The following is a 17,971-nucleotide window of genomic DNA, read 5'->3' on the forward strand; positions in this document are numbered from 1 at the left end:
TAAAATTAACGACGATACCGCGCGTCGGGTGTCGACAACTTACAATAATTAAAACGAGCGATTGTAACCTCGCCGATGTTCTCAAATTATATAATTAAAAATATTTTAATTATACCTCATCGATATCGTAATATTTCGCTTTTAATTTTGTGAAACTTAATAGTTATTCTGAAAGTATCTGTTATAATTAGGTATAGGAAAATGTTTTGTAACTTTTATGAGCTTTTGAACATGGATGAAAGAAAATATTTTTATGGGTTTAATAACTTATATTTGCTTATTAGCGAACTTGGAATCTCTACTACAGCATTTAGGGGCATACTGTCGACCGTAGATTAAGTTCTAATCCAATCAGTCAACTTTTAACCCAAACTAATGATAGACTACGAAGCTTACCCTCTCAACCGCAACTATACCGATCAATCTATCAAATATTACCCAAAATACATTTGTAAACATTTAAAAACAGTACAAGTGACAATGTACAGGGCACACGGCGGTGTCCGGTCAAGTCGTAACCCGAGAAGCCGCTGTAAGCCGACACTGGACTAAAAGCGACCCGTCCGAATTTACTAGACACATCATTCAACTGTATTGTGTTACATATTTCTGTTAAAGGGTGTTTGTAATCGCTGTTATTACGTTTTAAAATATTTTGGTATGTCGATTTGTTTTGGTAGTTTTCGGACTTGGAATTTAAGCCTGAAAAAGGTTATGTGGGTTTTATGTTAAAATGTATTAATTTGAAGTTAATAGTAATGTATAATTTGGCGAACTTGTAAAGATAATGTTGTTGTGAATTGGCAAAAAATAAAAGTTGTACCCAGCTTTACTTTTTACATAACAAGTAAATAAAGGTACTTGTTTAAAAGTGATAGGTATGGCTAATTCTAATTGTTGAAGCAATTGCGTTTTTAAGACTATAATCTAAACTTTAATTCCAATAAGAAAAATCTTATTCAATAATCTTCTCATTTATTTTGTTTGTTAGCCTACTTTTGGTACCTACGACATTTTTGATAAAGTAAATATGTAAATCGAAAATAAAACGAATGAAAAACCGCACATACTTTTACGAACTTCCCATTTTTTTAGGATCCGAGTAATTTTAAACATCGTAAATGTTTGAAGTGTTTCATGACAACACCGAATATCTTGGTAACACGACACCGCGCGGTTTTTATGTCACCACTCGTTAGAAATACGTCTTTATGAACGTTTTACACGCTTTATTTATAATAATAAATCGTAATTTACCGCTTTTTCTGTTGTAAAAACCGTTTTATTGATGTACCATAAACATTTGGAAGTTACACTTCCCCTCGGCATAGATATTGTAGAGCGGAACTTTTTTTTTTCATGTTTATTATTTGTGTAAGTGTCGATGGTGTCAGAATATTATTTTGTATTTATACGCACAAACAAATTTCGGTTCTGTGATACTTAACTAGAGCTAAAGAAGTCTACCTTATTTTAAGATTGATCAGTAGCTTTACAAAGAACCACGGCCTCTAATAATAATATAGTAATGATTTGTAAGTAAGATAAAAAAGGATCAATTGATATTCCTAACACAGATTTAGCTAGTTAGCTACAAAAAATAATGAATTTAGCGAATACTAGAGAAGTAGAGACGATAAAATACTAGATTTGCTTCATTCATTGCGTTACGCGTATTACTCACGCAGCAACTTATCAATACACTAAACCGTGAATCCTAAATACATCTAGCACAAAAATAAAATAATCCAAAAATATCCCGTCCCTATTAAAATTCTAAAATTGTAATTCACTCACACTTAGATAGAGATGAGTCGGATTCAGAAATTCTACCTCTGAGCTAGATTTATCGGACTGCACCCCTCCAAAGTGATATGTACCGTTTAGCTATAGGATTATAGTCTTTATGGCTATGTGTTAAGGTCTATGGTGTGTGTGATGGTGGACGTTCACCTGATACGTGCACGCACGCCTCCCGTGCCGCGAGGTGGTATTCACCCCCTCAAACATAGATTATAGATACGATTTAGAGTCGGCATTGTTGGGGATTTTAAATTATACGGGTAAAACGTTTAAGAAAGTACATTAAGATTTTAGAAAAAGATGCAAAAATAAGTAACAAGATAAATAAAAGCATGTAGAAAAAGGGAATTTAGTTTTAGAGAAATGTAATTGTAATTTGTAGGTTGTAGGGGTGATTGAGTAGGCGAGTGGCAGAGATTATAATACTGAAACTCCTAAAAAGCCATCCTTATTTTCGTTGGGCAGTGTTCTGTCCGTCTTACCCTCTCCTTAATAAAGGGCTATTGAGGATAACACTATGCTTATAATGTTTTGATCTCTTGATTCACATTATTGGGTAGTCTCAGTAAATCTAACATCAAACATACTAAAAATAATACGGAATGTAGTTTTGTAGAATCCATCTCAAGCTTAAAAAGTCAGTTGAACATCTGCTTTTAAATGCTTTTAAAAAATACATTATAATTGAATGGGTTTTAAGCGTGTAACAGCAAGTTATAAAATAATACGAGAGCCGTTTAACGGTTCTCCCGCCTATGTCCGAAAATATCGCGTAATTCAGCTAAATCGATTTACCTAGTTAAGAGGTATGCCCCAGATTCTTATTACCTAATGTTAGATCAAAGTTTCAACTGCCGTATTATTGCTGACGTAAAATAATGATACATGATCTTTGTACCTTGCTCTAAATTGGTTGCCAACGAAAAATGCGTTATGGCAGAAAAAATCACTCTATTGCTTTCATAGAAATTATGTAAGTAGTAGGTATAAAAAAACTGCTTCTCCATTAAAATGTATTGCTTTCTAAAGCGAAAATTTAAATTTTATAAGTTTACTTCAAAAGTATACTATCTTCTGACCTATCATCGGTAACCATCATTTGAGACTAAAAAACAGGACAGAAAGTTGTCAACTTAAAACTTTTTTTAAACAATGGTATAGCGGACATGATTATAGAAAACATAGGTAACTTTTCTTTTGGCGCCCCGGTGCGTCAATAATTATAATTTGTGGTTTCGTATATTGCCCTTCTGGCGGTATTCAAACCTATAGTAAACTTTGGTTTATAAAGGGCCAGTTGCACGGCTTTTAGACATATATAGATTCAGATTATTCATCCGATAGATAAATTCACAGCTAATGTGTGACAATAACTGTCAAATTCCGCCTGATAAACTAACCGAATCTTATTCAAAAGTGAAACCTGCTAACCCCCTATTCAATAGCTTCAAGCTCATATAAAAATGACAGTTTGAATAGATAAACTACCGCTAAATGTGCTTCAGAAACAGCACATAAGTCTGCTTGATTAAACTGTTGCCACACGACCAGATCCTCGAGTACATTGTCACAAATCCGCCATCTGCATTACTGTGTAATGTTATTCTATGAAAGATGTACAATGCATCGCATCGCGGTGTCGGTTACAACGGGCTATCGCGTGACGCTCCCATCATGCCCGTGTTGACTTTCCATGTTTGTTTGTTACTTTATATTGTTGTAATTATTACGTTATCTCGTCTCGTATTCCCTTTGGGTTAATGTCATGGACTTTTCTGAGTTATTGACGAGATTGGATGGCTAAATCTTAGGTGGTCTAAAATCTTGTGATTGTGCTATTGTGTTTTCTATAAAGCGTTAAATGAGACTCATCCATATTAAGAAAATAGTAAAGATTTCAAACTATTATCTTTCTATAACAAACGTAGTTTATAAATTCTGAGTTATCTTTCGAACTTTGCTTCTAGCGTCATCATTCACAGAGCATTACAAGCTTTCAATTAATAAAATGATTACTGTAATCGTCGTATTAAATTGAATATTAACTGCAAATGATATCATTAGGTTTATATGTGTCCTACATATGTTAACACGAGCCAATGCATCATCAAAAAGACTTCCTTGACCGTGCTTTGCTGACCTCTCGAACTAAATGGCCAGTATATCAAACGTTACTAAATGCACATGCGCCACATAAATAAGATGCGACACCGACAATGTTAGAACAAACAGGTTATGAAAAAACAACCTTATGTGTGGTAAAATAAGGTGTATAATGTGATAAAGGGATCGCGGCCTTGTCCCAATAATGTGCGTTTGCGCATTTGTTGCAGCGTGTATTATGATCTGACTGACGTTTCGTAAGCATTTTGCGGAAAAGATTCTAGGGCATCGTGTCATGAGCGGATCGTATTATCTCAATTGTTGTTTAGATAATTGCATTTTTATTGAAGGTGTCAGGTTGTACTGCATTAATATTTTGTAATAATGATATACAATGTTGTCTTGGACATCAATCTGGATGGTTGGGGGTCAAGACTGATCAAGAAGTTTGGGGGAAACGTTTGTGAAACAAAACTGTGTTTCTCATTTGTCTACTTTGTCTTAGTACAAGTAAGGATAGTGAATACAGTTTGACGATATAGTTTTATTGACTATAGATTTTCTAGTGTTCATGTTACCAGACCCTTTGACTTCGCCAACGGCAATTGTTAGACTTGTTTATTTATTTTCCATTTTCCGACTAACTGCTGAATGTAAATCGGGCTTAAAAATACCCGTGCACATTACCTGCACGCAGACAGCCAGTGTCTTGTTGCATTCGCGTGCTCCCGCCATTTTTCCATAGACAGTCATTTTCCACCGCATCCATTACAACATGACGTGTCATGGACAATTGAGTTCGACGTACGATATAATGTTATAAACCAATGCATTTTACATTTGCCATTTGCATTTAGATAGAAAACAGGATTTGATATCTTTGTTCGAGCGACAGACAGTAATCGCAATATGTCAAGTCTGTGGGACTAAATAGAAAAAAGAAATGACAGTTTTGTGGCATAAAAAGCGACTGAAAATAGCTGTTTACGCTATTTTATTATTGATGGCATAATAGAAAAGAATCCTGGTAAAAAAAAAGTACTCTTTTTAATTTAACTTAGTACCTACTATAATTGATAAAAGGGATGCTTAGACAAAACATTATGTGATATTGTCTAACTGTATGAAGTAAAGCAAAGTAAATAAAAGCGTGTGTAATATCAACAAAAAGAAAATCTCGACGATTTTATCGCAACATGAATTTACTGAAAAGTAATTTCTTGGCGAGCTTTCACGTTCACACGCGGTGTGACACGCATTACGTATCGCCGATTTATTTCTTGTTTATTTATTTACTTTTAACTCTCGATAACATTCAGAATTTCATTCCGAATAAAAAAGTTCTTGTAAAAGTAGGTACCTACTTAGGTTTTATCCTGACATTCTTATCAGCATTAAATTACCATAACAGCTACTTGAACACCTAACAATGTGTACCTTGATTCATATTTACAAGTGAAATGCATTTCGCTATTTATGGCTGCGTAATAACAGGTTGAGAACACTTACAACTTATCAGATCGTTATATTCAGTTTATTGCTACCGTCGAATGACTTTATGCGGTCGGACCTATCATTTTGTACTCAATTTATGACTGTTATGAATGTTTCTGTAATATCGCTACAAATTGCGACTTAAAAGTATTCAACTCCTTTTTTACAGGTTTGGAACCGTCGTCTGGGCAAACGACACAAAAATAATACGCAAAATGTTCTCCTCTATTTCGTTCTGCATAATAAAAATACTAAAAATAAAAAAGACGATACCTTTGTAACTAGGACGGGGAGGCGACTAATATAATAAATTAAATCGACCTCAAATTTTAGTTACAAAATTACAAGTCGACGCGTGTGTCCTGTGACGTCACCGACGCGTGGACACCGCCAATGGGGTTATTGACATGTCAAACTATTTCCGTGGCGCCAAAATAAAAGCGCGCGAATCCACGGGGGCGGTCGACCATCGACGACAATAACGCGCACTGGCGACGCTACCATACGTCCACAATTACGATAAACAGATGAAAACAATAAATTGAAGCGTCGGCTTGTGGCCTGGGACGGTCTCGAGTTACGTTTTGAGCAAAGGAACGTCTAAAATTACCCCGCACGCACACACCTAACGTGCTGCCAGTCGGTACACACCAACACAGCAGCGCCGCCTATATCTATTATCAAAACATCCAGCGACTCTGGTTACAGCGATCCGAGCGCGCTTCGGATATCGCGTTACACACTTTAATGGCTGGAAAAGGCCTCGAAAACGTGATATTACACGCGTTTTATTGTGTATCGCAAAATGTAATTAATATAGTAATATAACACCGAATAATTTATTCGGTGTAACCCCGAGACTCCAACCTTTGTGGAGGTCCCCTCGCAGATCGAGATGAATAAATATCGAATTTAAAAATACGATTCGGTCGTCTCCTATTACGAGACCGGCTGAAACAGGCCGCTTGCCAATAAGACGAAACCGTAACACGATGATGGTTTTCCAACGGAAACTCACGTCAATATCGCCAAAAAATATTTTGAAACTATCTTACCTTGATTTCTTCTTCATTTTCCTTTTTCACTTGAGCCCTCGGGGGTGATGAGGGATTTGTGGGTGTTTTGCTGCCCATCTTAAGTATAAAGTCCACTATATCTTATATTAAACGAGTAATACACATTAAAAATGCTATAACTATTATTCAAAAGTTTTTCTCGTCCAACTTCAGCGTTCGCGTAAACATTACATTATGCGCGCAGCGATAAGTCTACGATACGTGATGACCGCGCGGCGTTCGCAGCGCGACTGACGTCGTTCATGATTGGTCGCTTTCGTAGAGCGCCGTGAAAAAAGCTCATTTTCCCGCGAACTGTCGGACCTTGGGCGGAGCTTACAGACCGGCCGTGGCGCATGGGCGGATAACTTTTGTCTACTTTCAAGTTACGTGAAAACTCCGCTTGCGTTCAGATAAATATTTTGGTAGAAAAGTTAATATTTTATTTAGTTGTAAGATATAATCTTTGATGCAGATACTACTCTTCAACAATAATATATATGAAAACCCATAAATCGTATGCGCTTACATTTACAGATTGTTTTGAAGTTACAATCATACATACCTAGTATACCTACGTTTATTTTGCACTTTTATGTCATACAATCAAGGAAAGAATATGAATGATAAAGGCGAATTGGAGAATTCAAGATTGTGATTTGGGCGAACTTTTGATGTGCGATAAATGCGATAATGAGATGCTGCTTATAATGTAATAATACTTAATTATGTTCTTGGTTGTTTTGAGGATCTTAATATACTTAGCACGTGTGGAATCCTGTTTCCCCTCACAATTAGCTTATCTGACCGAGTGCTTAAAATGCAGACATGAAACTTATATATCACAATGCAAATCAAAAGAAGCTTGACAGCTAATTCCGCTAGAGAGGCATTTTATCACTTAATTAATTGTGATATTGCTAAATTGCTAGTTTATTACTAATTTAAAAGAAAAAGCTAAAAACACGAAGCTTCACTTTTGAAATTTTCGTTTGAGATAGGTATACACATGATTCAGTGTTTTAGAAAATCATCCCTTATATGGAATTTCGTTAATTTTAGAGCTAAAAGCATGCAAGTTCATATTTGGGATTTTCATTTGAAATTACCAAAAACATGTTTTTGTGAAACAGTGTTTAAAGAAAATCCTCTAGTGGATGAAATTAGGGAATGAGAGTCAACTTTTATGTTTTCTAACATTTAAGCGAGCGGAGCCGCGCGAGTCCACTTATATGAAAATAAGCAAGTAAGTTCGTAAGTAGGTACAATTTTGTTCTGAGTTACGGCCAGGATATAAGTGTCATTCAAGTCTCATTATAATTACATTACATACTTACTCTAATTTGCCATACCCATTAAAGAAAACGACAAAACAGAGCCTAGGAATGTTCTTGTGTCGTGGATAAAGTTACAAACGTACAAATAACGGATACATTATGCAAATATAGACACTAAACAACGCTGTGTAAAACAAACCGTTGTGTGTGAAATCGAACCCACGACATCCGACATAGTAGAAGCGAGGAGATCACCATTACTATGCCCTATGCCAAAGTATCGATCAAACAAAAAACGGGGACCTCTAAAATCAGTTTTTTACATGAAATGTAACTTTTATGTGTCATATTATTTGACTTCAACATGAAGTTCCCTCGAAACCGGCAAAATATTTTGTATTTGTATATTTTTTTTAAAACTCCTTGCCTTTGTCAATTCCGAAGATATCGTATATCGTCGTGTCTGTTTCAATCATTTAAGCAATTTTACTATATAAGAAACCTTCGTAACAAATTAGGTAGGCCTACCTGTAAAATATTGCGAGCTGTGTAAAGTCATCATTTCGCACCCATTAATCCAACCGACATGAAATATTGACTCTTCCTTAGTAGTAGGATCTCAAAGATTGTCCCGTATAAAGTAAAATGCAACGTCACAGCGCCAGGTTTATCATATTTGTTTATAACATTTGTAATTTTTTTCAAGAAATTGATCAAATCTTGCTTGTTTTTTTTTAATTCTTTTCATGCGTGTAATGCCAATAACATTTTTAAGTTTAAATTGTGACTTAATTATGATGAAATAAATATATGTCTATGTCATAAAAATAATTGAAAACGTTAAGAAGAAACTAAACGCATAAAACGTCACTGTTCAACCTTTAGAAATGTTATGTCAAAAACAGCTGATGGACGGTTTCGAGGTTATGTTTTTGTCAATATAAAAAATATCCCTGAAAATATCTACGCATATAGGAATTATATCAGCAACAACATACAAATGCTATAATAAATGAGCTATTAACGTCGACTAAGTGGAAATTACTCGTGAAGGATGACTTCGAAGTTACCGAAAGCAGCCTTGAGTTTGAAACAGGTAAGAATATTTCTTTACATTTTGATATAATAACAAGCTTTAGCTGTAAATCACTTATTGTTGTTGTTTTTTTACTAGAACCTGTTTTAATATAGCGAATTACTTGAAGACCATCCAGTCTTCAATACTTTGTTTTTTGCTAATTAAAGTGCTTTACATTTTTCAGTTTCTCCTGCGTCAAGAGGTTCTAAAACTGTACAGAGACATCTTCAGGACACTAAGGAAGATACCAGATGAATCTACACGAATAGAACTAAGGGATTGGGCTAGAACAGACTTTAGGAACAACATGCATCACAAGGACGAAACTACTATAAAAGCTATGTTACATTATGGAAAGAAATCACTGAAGGATATTCAAAATTCACTTGCTTTGAGCAGAAGTTAGCAGGATTTATAGTAGTGTATTAATAGGCTCAAAGTTTAATAAGTATTGTGTTATTTAGTTTCTAGAATAGTTAATGCCCATGGAAAAATCCCTGTCCCAATTTGTCTTTAAAATTATCATTGAATGAATTGGCTGTAATGCTTGTTACATTTTAAGGGTGTTAAAAAGTTCAGAAAACCTTTCATAAATTTAAAATATGGCCATTTACAACTACCTCGTAAAATATTGAATTATAATTTTCATAATAAAATAAAACTAAGTAAAAAACAGAATGTGTCATAAAAAACTTTTATTAACTAAGATATTATACACATGAATACACAAACAATAATAAACTATTAAATTGTAACTATTTACAAATTAATTTATAATTAATGTTTAAATTATCCTCTCAAGCGCCCGGCCACCGTGTCACGGTTGAATGTGCTACCCCCGTCAAGCGTCCCGCCACCGTGGTACGGCAAAACGATCTTACATTAAAAAAACGTAGAAATTAAATGCTAAAACTATGTTTATCCCTTTCAAACATATTTGACATTGAAGCTGATGAAACGAGACGACGATCTAATGCACACACTTGAATAAGTGGTTGATATAGGCCAGAGAGCACCTTAAACAACATCTGACCCAACGACATGTTCCTTTATGACCAATATTGTAAATACTTTTTTGAACAAATTTTAAAGATTTGAGTATATTTTACAGTTGGATTTTAATGTCATTATTCATTAACTACACAATAAGACCTTCCGTCATATTATTTTTTATGCCTAAAAATATTTTTTAGACTTTCTTCAAACACATGCCTAAAGCACACAATATTCAGATTAAACCGACTATTGTACCACCACTATCAAATATTATTTGTGGTTTATTTTTTTAATATATAGCAAATTTTATGTAGATTTCAAATGTATAAGGTATGACTAGGGTGTTAGTATCAAAATATGACGGAATCGGCGCTTAAACGCCAACCGCCAATTCAATTTCGCGCGCCATTTTTGGCCTGGACGCTTAACGGTATATTTGAATTTTGACGTGGGGCGCTCGAGAGGTTATAATTAGTAGGTGTGTCTACAAATAAATTGTGTTTTGATGACTTCCCAAGTCCTAGTTCATATATTTTCGCATAAATTTGGCTTCTTCACTTCTGTATATTACTTAAAATATAATTTAAATAAGCTTCAACGAAGTAGTGAACTGATTGCACTGTTTTTTAAAAGTTCACTGACAGAAAATGCCTCTATATTCCGATCACTATGTCAATGTTGGACCAAATATTTGACCCAATATTTATAAAAGGAATGGCACCATAGCATACCCTTATATGCATTTAAACATACATAAGAGAATATCAGACTTTGCATATAGTAAGCATATAATAAATCTAAAGATGATAAAGTTAATTATCTACATAGACAGCTCTGTAAAATAAATATATTACCATAGGCCCTGTCACTCCTGTGCCAACTACTAGAGTAAAAACAGTGAAAAATGTAACAAAATCACCATTCTTATTTAAAGACTTAGCTAATACTTGGATCAAGTTCCTTGTTATGTGATGGCCGTCCATACCATAACAAGGTATCACATTAATGAACCCTATTCCCAGAGAAAACATGAATATGTATCTCAACAGTTTCTCAAACTGGGAAGGTGAGAAGAATGAAAATATCCCCCATCTTGGGAAATACTGATCAACAAAAACAGTCTTGTGCAAATCATAAGGTAGCCCTAAATATAATACAGCATTGTTATCCTTTCTTTCAACAATTAGTAAGTATGTATGGTTATTCATAGAAGGCTTCAAGCAGTGCTTCCCTCTGGGGCAGGAATAACCACCAGCTTCTGTGCATTTTGTGAATTTCTTTTTGACCATATCTCTAGGCTTCAGACATGAATATTGTCCTGGTAGTACAGAGTCAGAGACAACTTTAGGCTCCATATATTCAAAGCAGAAGCTGTACAAGTCATCCTTCCTGCAACATTCCACTACATCATTCTCTTTGATAGTTTCCATCATGATCTCATCATTTTGTGCCACATACTCAGCACTAGTACAAATGCCATATCTGTCATGTGCCATATGGAGGCAGTAGGACCAGTCATTTGAATTTTTAACTTCACAACTATTTACAGATGTTATAACATCACCTTCATCCAATCCTCTCACATCTTTCAGTGGTGAGTCCTCAGTGAAACCAGTTACTCTTACACCAATACCTGTTTCATATGCAATATTGAATAAAATTGGTGCAGAAAAGAACAACAGTAAGGCTACAAAAGCTGTGGCAATATTGTGCCAGATCCCTGCACAAAATATTCTCAGTCTTTTTGTGATAGCTAAGCTATTCAAATGTTCTGTGTTAAGTTGGACAAATGCTATTGGTATAATAGTAAATACAAATACACCTACAGATATAAGTTGCACATCCTCTTGAGCAGCAGCCATTGCATGGCCTAGTTCATGGAAAATAGTACTAAACCCTATAGCTAAGAAGTACACCCAGAAGTCTGAAGCAGGAATGTTCACACCTGGCAACATAGCCTTAACCTCTGGCACATTGTTGATTTGTATAGTCTCATAAAAATGTTCAAATATGATTGTGAGGAGAGTCCAAATTGCAAATGGAAGGAATATCCAGACCGTGAATATGTAACCGCATGTGTACCACTTGCGCAGCACGCGGGTAAGGTTCTTACTCCATCTGTACAAAAATCTGTTGAATGCAGTTGTGGTCCATGTAAAGTTAAAAATTCCGATTTTCAATCCTGTTCCTTCCAGGAATGCATAATATGGATAGTGCATACAGCTCTGAAACACAAAATCCGCAGTCAATAACTAATTCATGTATTAATTTATTATGAACTTTATACGAAAACAATACCTTGAAGAACGAGTCAAAGAACCATATCACAACGTAAAATGCTAATACAAAAGAGCAAAGCACCGTGAAAGACATTATAAAGCAGTGCTCAGAGCCCTTCAGCGACGAATTCCTTTATCGTTTTACATAATTATCCACATGTAAGCAAAAGCCGGCACGGAATCACATTGAAATCGAAAAGTCCGCAATCGATGATTTTTACACAGATGCAACAAACGTCACGGTGGTGCAATGACATAATAACAAACAACTTTGAATAGCAGTCTTTTAGCTTTTTCGTGCAAAGTGACACAAAAAGTGACTCGCTGGCTGTTTGACGTCGTGGCCTTGGTCAAGGAAACAGATTTTGACAATGATATTTTGACATTTGTTGAGATTCGTCGGTCCTGTGTGTGTTGATCGAAAATAACTAATCGAAATAAAACAATATTGTGACAATTTATAAAACATTTTAACATGTAAGTGATGAGTTGTACGGAAAATGAAAGTGGCCCTTTTGTCGTGTTCTTCTTACCAGCGGTCGTTGGGTGCCTGACCATACTTTTGGCTCGACGCTGGGCGAACTCCCAAGTGAACAATACTTCGTCTACAGCCGTCTCTAGGCGGCGAAAGATCATCAAAGATCCGCTTATCAAGCGGCCCCTGCCGCCGATAGCTTGTAAAATGATGCCACCCGGATCTAAGAAGGCTACTGGAGTCAATAAAAAGGTGCGGTTAAAGTCCTTTCACCTGCTGTTTTCTGTATATTTTAATGCACAAGGATAATTTGCAGCGACGTCTAAATATTGCTAAATTGTCACAGTTTTGGTTCAAAATGAATACTTCACTTTCATATGTGGTCATTGTGGTCATGATAATATAAATCATTAATGATAGTAGGTACTCAAATGTCATAATTGTAATTTTTCCTTGTAAAATATTAATAAAACAATTCTTAAAAATATGTATTGCAGGGAACATTCCCAGTTCCAGAGGAAGATATGAATGGAGGTGGTAAGCGGATAGGACGTATATCACGTCCCCCGTCAACAACCACTCTGCCTGCAGTGGGTCTGCCAGAAATAAAGCTTGCGGATGGACCAGTGGCCCCCAAACACATACCGTTTCCATACATACCTCAAGATGGCACGTTATTATTTGAAGCCATGACGTTTGTGTTTACTCTAGTGGCCACTGGACTGCAGTTCCTTAATTTGTATAGGACTGCATGGTGGCTTCCACACTCATATACTAATCAGGCAATGGTAAGATTGAAACAATCTGAAAAAATAACATATCTAAAAAAAATACTTGCGTTCCTACCTGCTGTTATTTTTAGAGGATTAATTTAATAGAGCATATTTAACTTAATGTTTGTTTGATGCTGGGATACATGTTGCATTAATTGTAGTTAAAAACTGGCATACAAATGCCTGACTGTAATAATAGTTATTGTTTCACAATTGACCTTTTAAAAATGTTTTTATTCTTAATTTCAGAATTTCTACTTGATAGACCCTCATTTGGTGGCATTCATAGTGACGATAATATGCCGGAAACTGTTGCTGAGTATGAGTCTTGCAGTGTTAAGAATTTTCCTGGTGCCTAAACTGATGCCTCATATAACCATTGCTACAAGGTACAGACATATAACATATATAATACTAGCTGACCCGTGCAACTTCGCTTGCGTCACATAAGAGAGAATGGGTCAGAATTTTCCACGTTTTTGTAACACCTTTTTACTGTTACTCTGCTATTGGTCGTAGCGTGATGATATAAAATATGCTTTTTTTTTTCACGAAAAATATTCTTAAAATTATTTATATCTCTTATTATAACGAAGTCGTGCTAAGGCATATCCGCCATTAAAACAGTTGCCATGACAACGGAATTTTGTTAATTTAATGTCATTATTATATTGATTATTCGCGACTTCGTTCGCCACCTGAATTTTCCCGGGAAATGCGTCATTTTCCCGGGGTAAAAAGTAGCCTATGTCCTTTCTCGGGTATCAAAGTATCTCCATACCAAATTTCATGCCAATTGGTTCAGTAGTTTAGACGTGATTGAGTAGCAGACAGACAGACAGACAGACAGACAGAGTTACTTTCGCATTTATAATATTAGTATGGATGATTATTATTTAAACTGTACACAGTAAATCATCAATTCTGAAAAATATATGATTGTTTCAAAAGCTTTGTACGAAGTTTACGAAATAAAATATATTTTGGATTTGAATTTATTGACTTCAGACAACTTGATCTAGAAATTAATAATGTGAGCTTAACATATCTGTGAAGATGATTTTTATCTTAAGTCTAACAAACGGGACGACTATATTGTATATTTTTGTCTATTTTCCAGGATGTTTATCTTGGGTCTGGTGCTTGGTGCTCTGGCATGGTGCACATACTTCATTGTCCTCAAGTATCCAATCATGAAGATATTCTACCTGTGCTATCCGTAAGTATTTTTTTACTTTAATACTTTATATTTATAGATAAAAACATGTGTTCTTTCTGGTGATTGTTTTGTACCTTCAATATTGTCAAAAGTAATCAAGGTTTTCCTATGGGTTCTGACCATTAAATAATAAATACCTGAGACAGTCATAATTATGCTGAATAATAATACAGTAACATTCTTTAAATTATTTTGGGAGATACTATGTGTGTCTACATTGGTTAAAGAACCAAATTATGATGGACAAATCTATACTAATATTATGAATATGCATGTTTGGTAACTCTTATAGTCACTCAGCCACAGCAAAACTAAAGAATGTATTTTGATAAAATTGTATAGAGACACTTAATAACCTGTATTGACATATTATAGTGTATTTATTATCCTAGGTAATCTTTTTCCATTAATCGAATCATGAGCAGAAATATAGCAAATTAATATCGTTATTTAATTTCCAGGGCTGTAATTTACTTCCTTCTATTCGGCTTCCACTCAAGTCCCTTCCTAGAGCTGAACAACAGTGATCCTCCGTTGCACTGTTGTTCACACGACGCGGCCCAAGTGCGGGCCGAGGTGGACGCGCTAAGACAAGACTTCAATGTACGCATGAAGAAGATCATATTTAATTCAGTCGTGGGCGCTTACTATTCCAGTTTTATACCTTGCTGTTTTGCACAGGTAAGTCAACAAATATTCAACATTTTTTCTAATAATATGATGATTTTTAATTTCACATTTGTTCGACAAAGTAATGTTAAATATAGATTCTGAAATTTGTTTACAGATGGAATTGATTTACCTTTTATAGTTAAAATATCAGGAGAAAATTTTTTAATCCATCGTCTTATTTTTCAATTTAGTATATCAATATATCAATTTAGTTTCATTTGAATTCTCACTTTGCTACCAATATGAATAATTTTTCATTTCACTTGAACTATCTTAACTACCAAAGCTTAAACTTTTTTTTGTCCCCAGTCATACCTATACTACGACGTATACGCAGCGTCGCAGCAGACAGCGTTCGTGTGGGCGGGGCTGTTCGCGCGCTACACGTCGCAGCTGGTGAGCGCCACGTACTGCGACGTGCCGCACCGCGCCGCGCTGCACCTGGGCCGCTGGCGCCCCGACAACACTTGCACAGGTACTTTGTGGCGATTCAGGAAACGTTACAGACATGCACTATATGGTGAGTGGGTTACCGCTTCAAGGATCTGCTGCTGCAGTCTTAAGGCTCAAGGCGTGGATGTTGCTTAGAGACCATGCGGATGGCCTGGCTTTATGCTTCTTCAAAATTCTTCTAATTGAAAATGATCAGTAAGTTCAATATATCGATTCCTAGTTAAAAAAGACATTACTGCAAATATACTATTAACATTATTGTGATGTAGGTAAAAAATCTATATTATTATATGCTTTCTATCTTTTTCTTTTTACTAAATAAATGTTATAGGCAGCACAAATTGCATTAAATATTTGATAGAAATTTGATTCTCTTCTGGCTCGGGTACAATATTATGTCATTGTGTAAACGTGTGACTAACGCTACTTTAACAGGCAATATTGCTGGGCAATATATGAGGCAACTTTTATATTTCGCAAAAAGTAAGTGCGTATTTTACCTCATATGTTCATGTCCACAGAGGGTTGTGAGGTGTCGGAGTGGTGCGGGGCGCGCGTGTGGGCGCGGGGCGCGCGCGTGCTGGCGGGCTCCCGGACCTTCGTGGCGCTGTCGCCCGCCGTGGCCGCCGACCCCAACAGTGTCGCGCACTCGCGCTTCCATGTACGTACATTTATTTACTTATTTTAACTGTTCTACTGTCAATGTCAATATTACCACGACCATTTCCAATTATTATTATGGATACTTAGTTTGGTTATTAAACAATATTTGTATTGTTATATGTAATTGATTGTGTGATTAGTATTTACGTTTCCGCTCGTTTCAGACCGGTTAAACAATTAGAAAGTGCCATGAAAACCACGTCACAAATTGCACTGCTACGTTAGATTGCCTTGACATTGACAATGATGAATAAATAAAGATCAATCACGGAAAGCAATAAATTGCACGTCTTGACTGAACAATGCTACTATTACAAGTTACGATAAAATCTTGTTTCAATGTTACAAATTATAACATTTTACTAAAATAAATAGACATTTCTGAATGCTGCATCATTGAAAATATTAATTATTTTTCTTTGTTCTCAGACGGTGTTCGTAAATCCATCGTTACTGCTGTGCGGTATGCTCTGCCTGCAACTCTCCCTCATAGTCCTCCAACTATGCCTACTATTCAGCTCCATACAGTGGCACAACTTTATATCAATAGTTATACTACTGTTCATTAATTATTACACTCTATTCAAAATGGTGCGCGATTATTTAGTCGCGTGGAAAGTCTACAAAGCGGAGAATATGATACAAGATAAAAACGGCTCAGTACATCCAGTCTCTAATTAATTTAGTTTTAAGGCGTACTAAAGTCTCCCGCGCACAAAATTTGTCTAAAAAGAACTTGTTTCAAACTTCGTAATATTGTGCGGATAGAAAAATGTCTTCGAAAAAATACTGGCCATCTCATTTTTATTTTTATATCGTCTGCAATGTCAGTATTTATTTTTAAACAACAAATCAGATTATTTGTATTTTGTAGCCAGTAGCAATAAATTGACGATACACAATAATAATTTTGTGATATTTATAAACAAGTAATGAATTTTATACTGTAAAATGTTTTATGATACTAAGAGCATACCCAATTAGTTAGGCCAATTATTTAGTCATTACTGACACATGTACTTGCCAGTAAAAATTTAAGAATCCGTAGATTAGTTTAAAAATATGTTTTCACTTAAATATATACATTCCATTACGACCCCACAATATTACGAAGTTTGACACGCCAAAGCTGTATTCTGTTGAATATCTCACTATTGTGTCAATTGTACTTAAATATTTGTTTAGACCTGCGCTCATATATGTTAAGGATTCGGTTTTTTGAACAAAGTAACACAGTTACATAGCATTGAATGTGAAATGTATAAGACTGATGGGAACTAGACCATTTATTTTACATTCATATACAGTAGTATGTCATTTGACCCCATAATCTTGAGATTTGACACAATGTTGTAACAATTACATCTTACTTGCCATAATGGAAAGTTTTATTTTTAGTTTGTATAATGACTATCCCGGGAAATCTCATTTCATCATGATCTAGTCAATGGACATGAATGTAAGTAAATTATTAAAATAAAAACTTGAATGAACAGAGGTTATATATTTTTTATTTTAATATTAATAACATACATACACAGGCTGATGGTGATTAGTGTGGCTAGTTAAAAAAAATATAAAAATAATAAAGTGAAGGAAGAAGGTTATAATATAGTCAACTTACTCTGAAA

General features: G+C 35.2%; 4 protein-coding genes across 5 annotated transcripts in view; 2 read left to right on the forward strand and 2 right to left on the reverse strand.

Moving 5' to 3' along the window:
- Positions 1–6,693, reverse strand: part of Sobp (Sine oculis-binding protein) — a 31,536-nt gene extending 24,843 nt beyond the window's left edge. For both annotated transcript variants that reach the window (XM_076119433.1, XM_076119432.1), the window contains exon 1: positions 6,456–6,693. In XM_076119433.1, coding sequence (XP_075975548.1) covers positions 6,456–6,533 — 78 coding nt within the window. In that variant the 5' untranslated portion in view covers positions 6,534–6,693. The remainder of the gene's footprint in view (positions 1–6,455) is intronic.
- A 1,938-nt stretch (positions 6,694–8,631) lies between these two features.
- On the forward strand, positions 8,632–9,445 carry LOC142976294 (LYR motif-containing protein 2). The gene is made up of 2 exons (XM_076119581.1): positions 8,632–8,828; positions 8,995–9,445. The coding sequence occupies exons 1-2, from the start codon at positions 8,787–8,789 to the stop codon at positions 9,214–9,216; spliced, it is 264 nt and encodes an 87-aa protein (XP_075975696.1). The 5' UTR covers positions 8,632–8,786; the 3' UTR covers positions 9,217–9,445.
- Positions 9,446–9,490: 45 nt separating this feature from the next.
- S2P (membrane-bound transcription factor site-2 protease) lies at positions 9,491–12,326 on the reverse strand. The gene is made up of 2 exons (XM_076119580.1): positions 12,105–12,326; positions 9,491–12,031 (listed from the first exon to the last, which is right to left on the reverse strand). The coding sequence occupies exons 1-2, from the start codon at positions 12,177–12,179 to the stop codon at positions 10,619–10,621; spliced, it is 1,488 nt and encodes a 495-aa protein (XP_075975695.1). The 5' UTR covers positions 12,180–12,326; the 3' UTR covers positions 9,491–10,618.
- A 124-nt stretch (positions 12,327–12,450) lies between these two features.
- LOC142976290 (transmembrane protein 39A) lies at positions 12,451–17,838 on the forward strand. The gene is made up of 8 exons (XM_076119578.1): positions 12,451–12,812; positions 13,058–13,348; positions 13,583–13,722; positions 14,454–14,552; positions 15,014–15,233; positions 15,534–15,699; positions 16,199–16,338; positions 16,770–17,838. The coding sequence occupies exons 1-8, from the start codon at positions 12,570–12,572 to the stop codon at positions 17,019–17,021; spliced, it is 1,551 nt and encodes a 516-aa protein (XP_075975693.1). The 5' UTR covers positions 12,451–12,569; the 3' UTR covers positions 17,022–17,838.
- Positions 17,839–17,971: the final 133 nt, after the last annotated feature.

The sequence above is a fragment of the Anticarsia gemmatalis genome, chromosome 10 (assembly GCF_050436995.1).
Source record: "Anticarsia gemmatalis isolate Benzon Research Colony breed Stoneville strain chromosome 10, ilAntGemm2 primary, whole genome shotgun sequence".
Lineage (NCBI taxonomy): Eukaryota > Metazoa > Arthropoda > Insecta > Lepidoptera > Erebidae > Anticarsia > Anticarsia gemmatalis.

Bases quoted from the DNA above. Each gene is read 5' to 3' on its own strand.
- LOC142976290 (XM_076119578.1), top strand. From the start codon at position 12,570: ATGAGTTGTACGGAAAATGAAAGTGGCCCTTTTGTCGTGTTCTTCTTA. The intron at 12,813-13,057 runs GTGCGGTTAAAG...TATGTATTGCAG, and splicing joins CTACTGGAGTCAATAAAAAG to GGAACATTCCCAGTTCCAGA. The intron at 15,700-16,198 runs GTACTTTGTGGC...TCATGTCCACAG, and splicing joins CCCCGACAACACTTGCACAG to AGGGTTGTGAGGTGTCGGAG.
- LOC142976294 (XM_076119581.1), top strand. From the start codon at position 8,787: ATGACTTCGAAGTTACCGAAAGCAGCCTTGAGTTTGAAACAG. The intron at 8,829-8,994 runs GTAAGAATATTT...TACATTTTTCAG, and splicing joins CAGCCTTGAGTTTGAAACAG to TTTCTCCTGCGTCAAGAGGT.
- S2P (XM_076119580.1), bottom strand. From the start codon at position 12,179: ATGTCTTTCACGGTGCTTTGCTCTTTTGTATTAGCATTTTACGTTGTG. The intron at 12,032-12,104 runs GTATTGTTTTCG...TTTGTGTTTCAG, and splicing joins TCTTTGACTCGTTCTTCAAG to AGCTGTATGCACTATCCATA.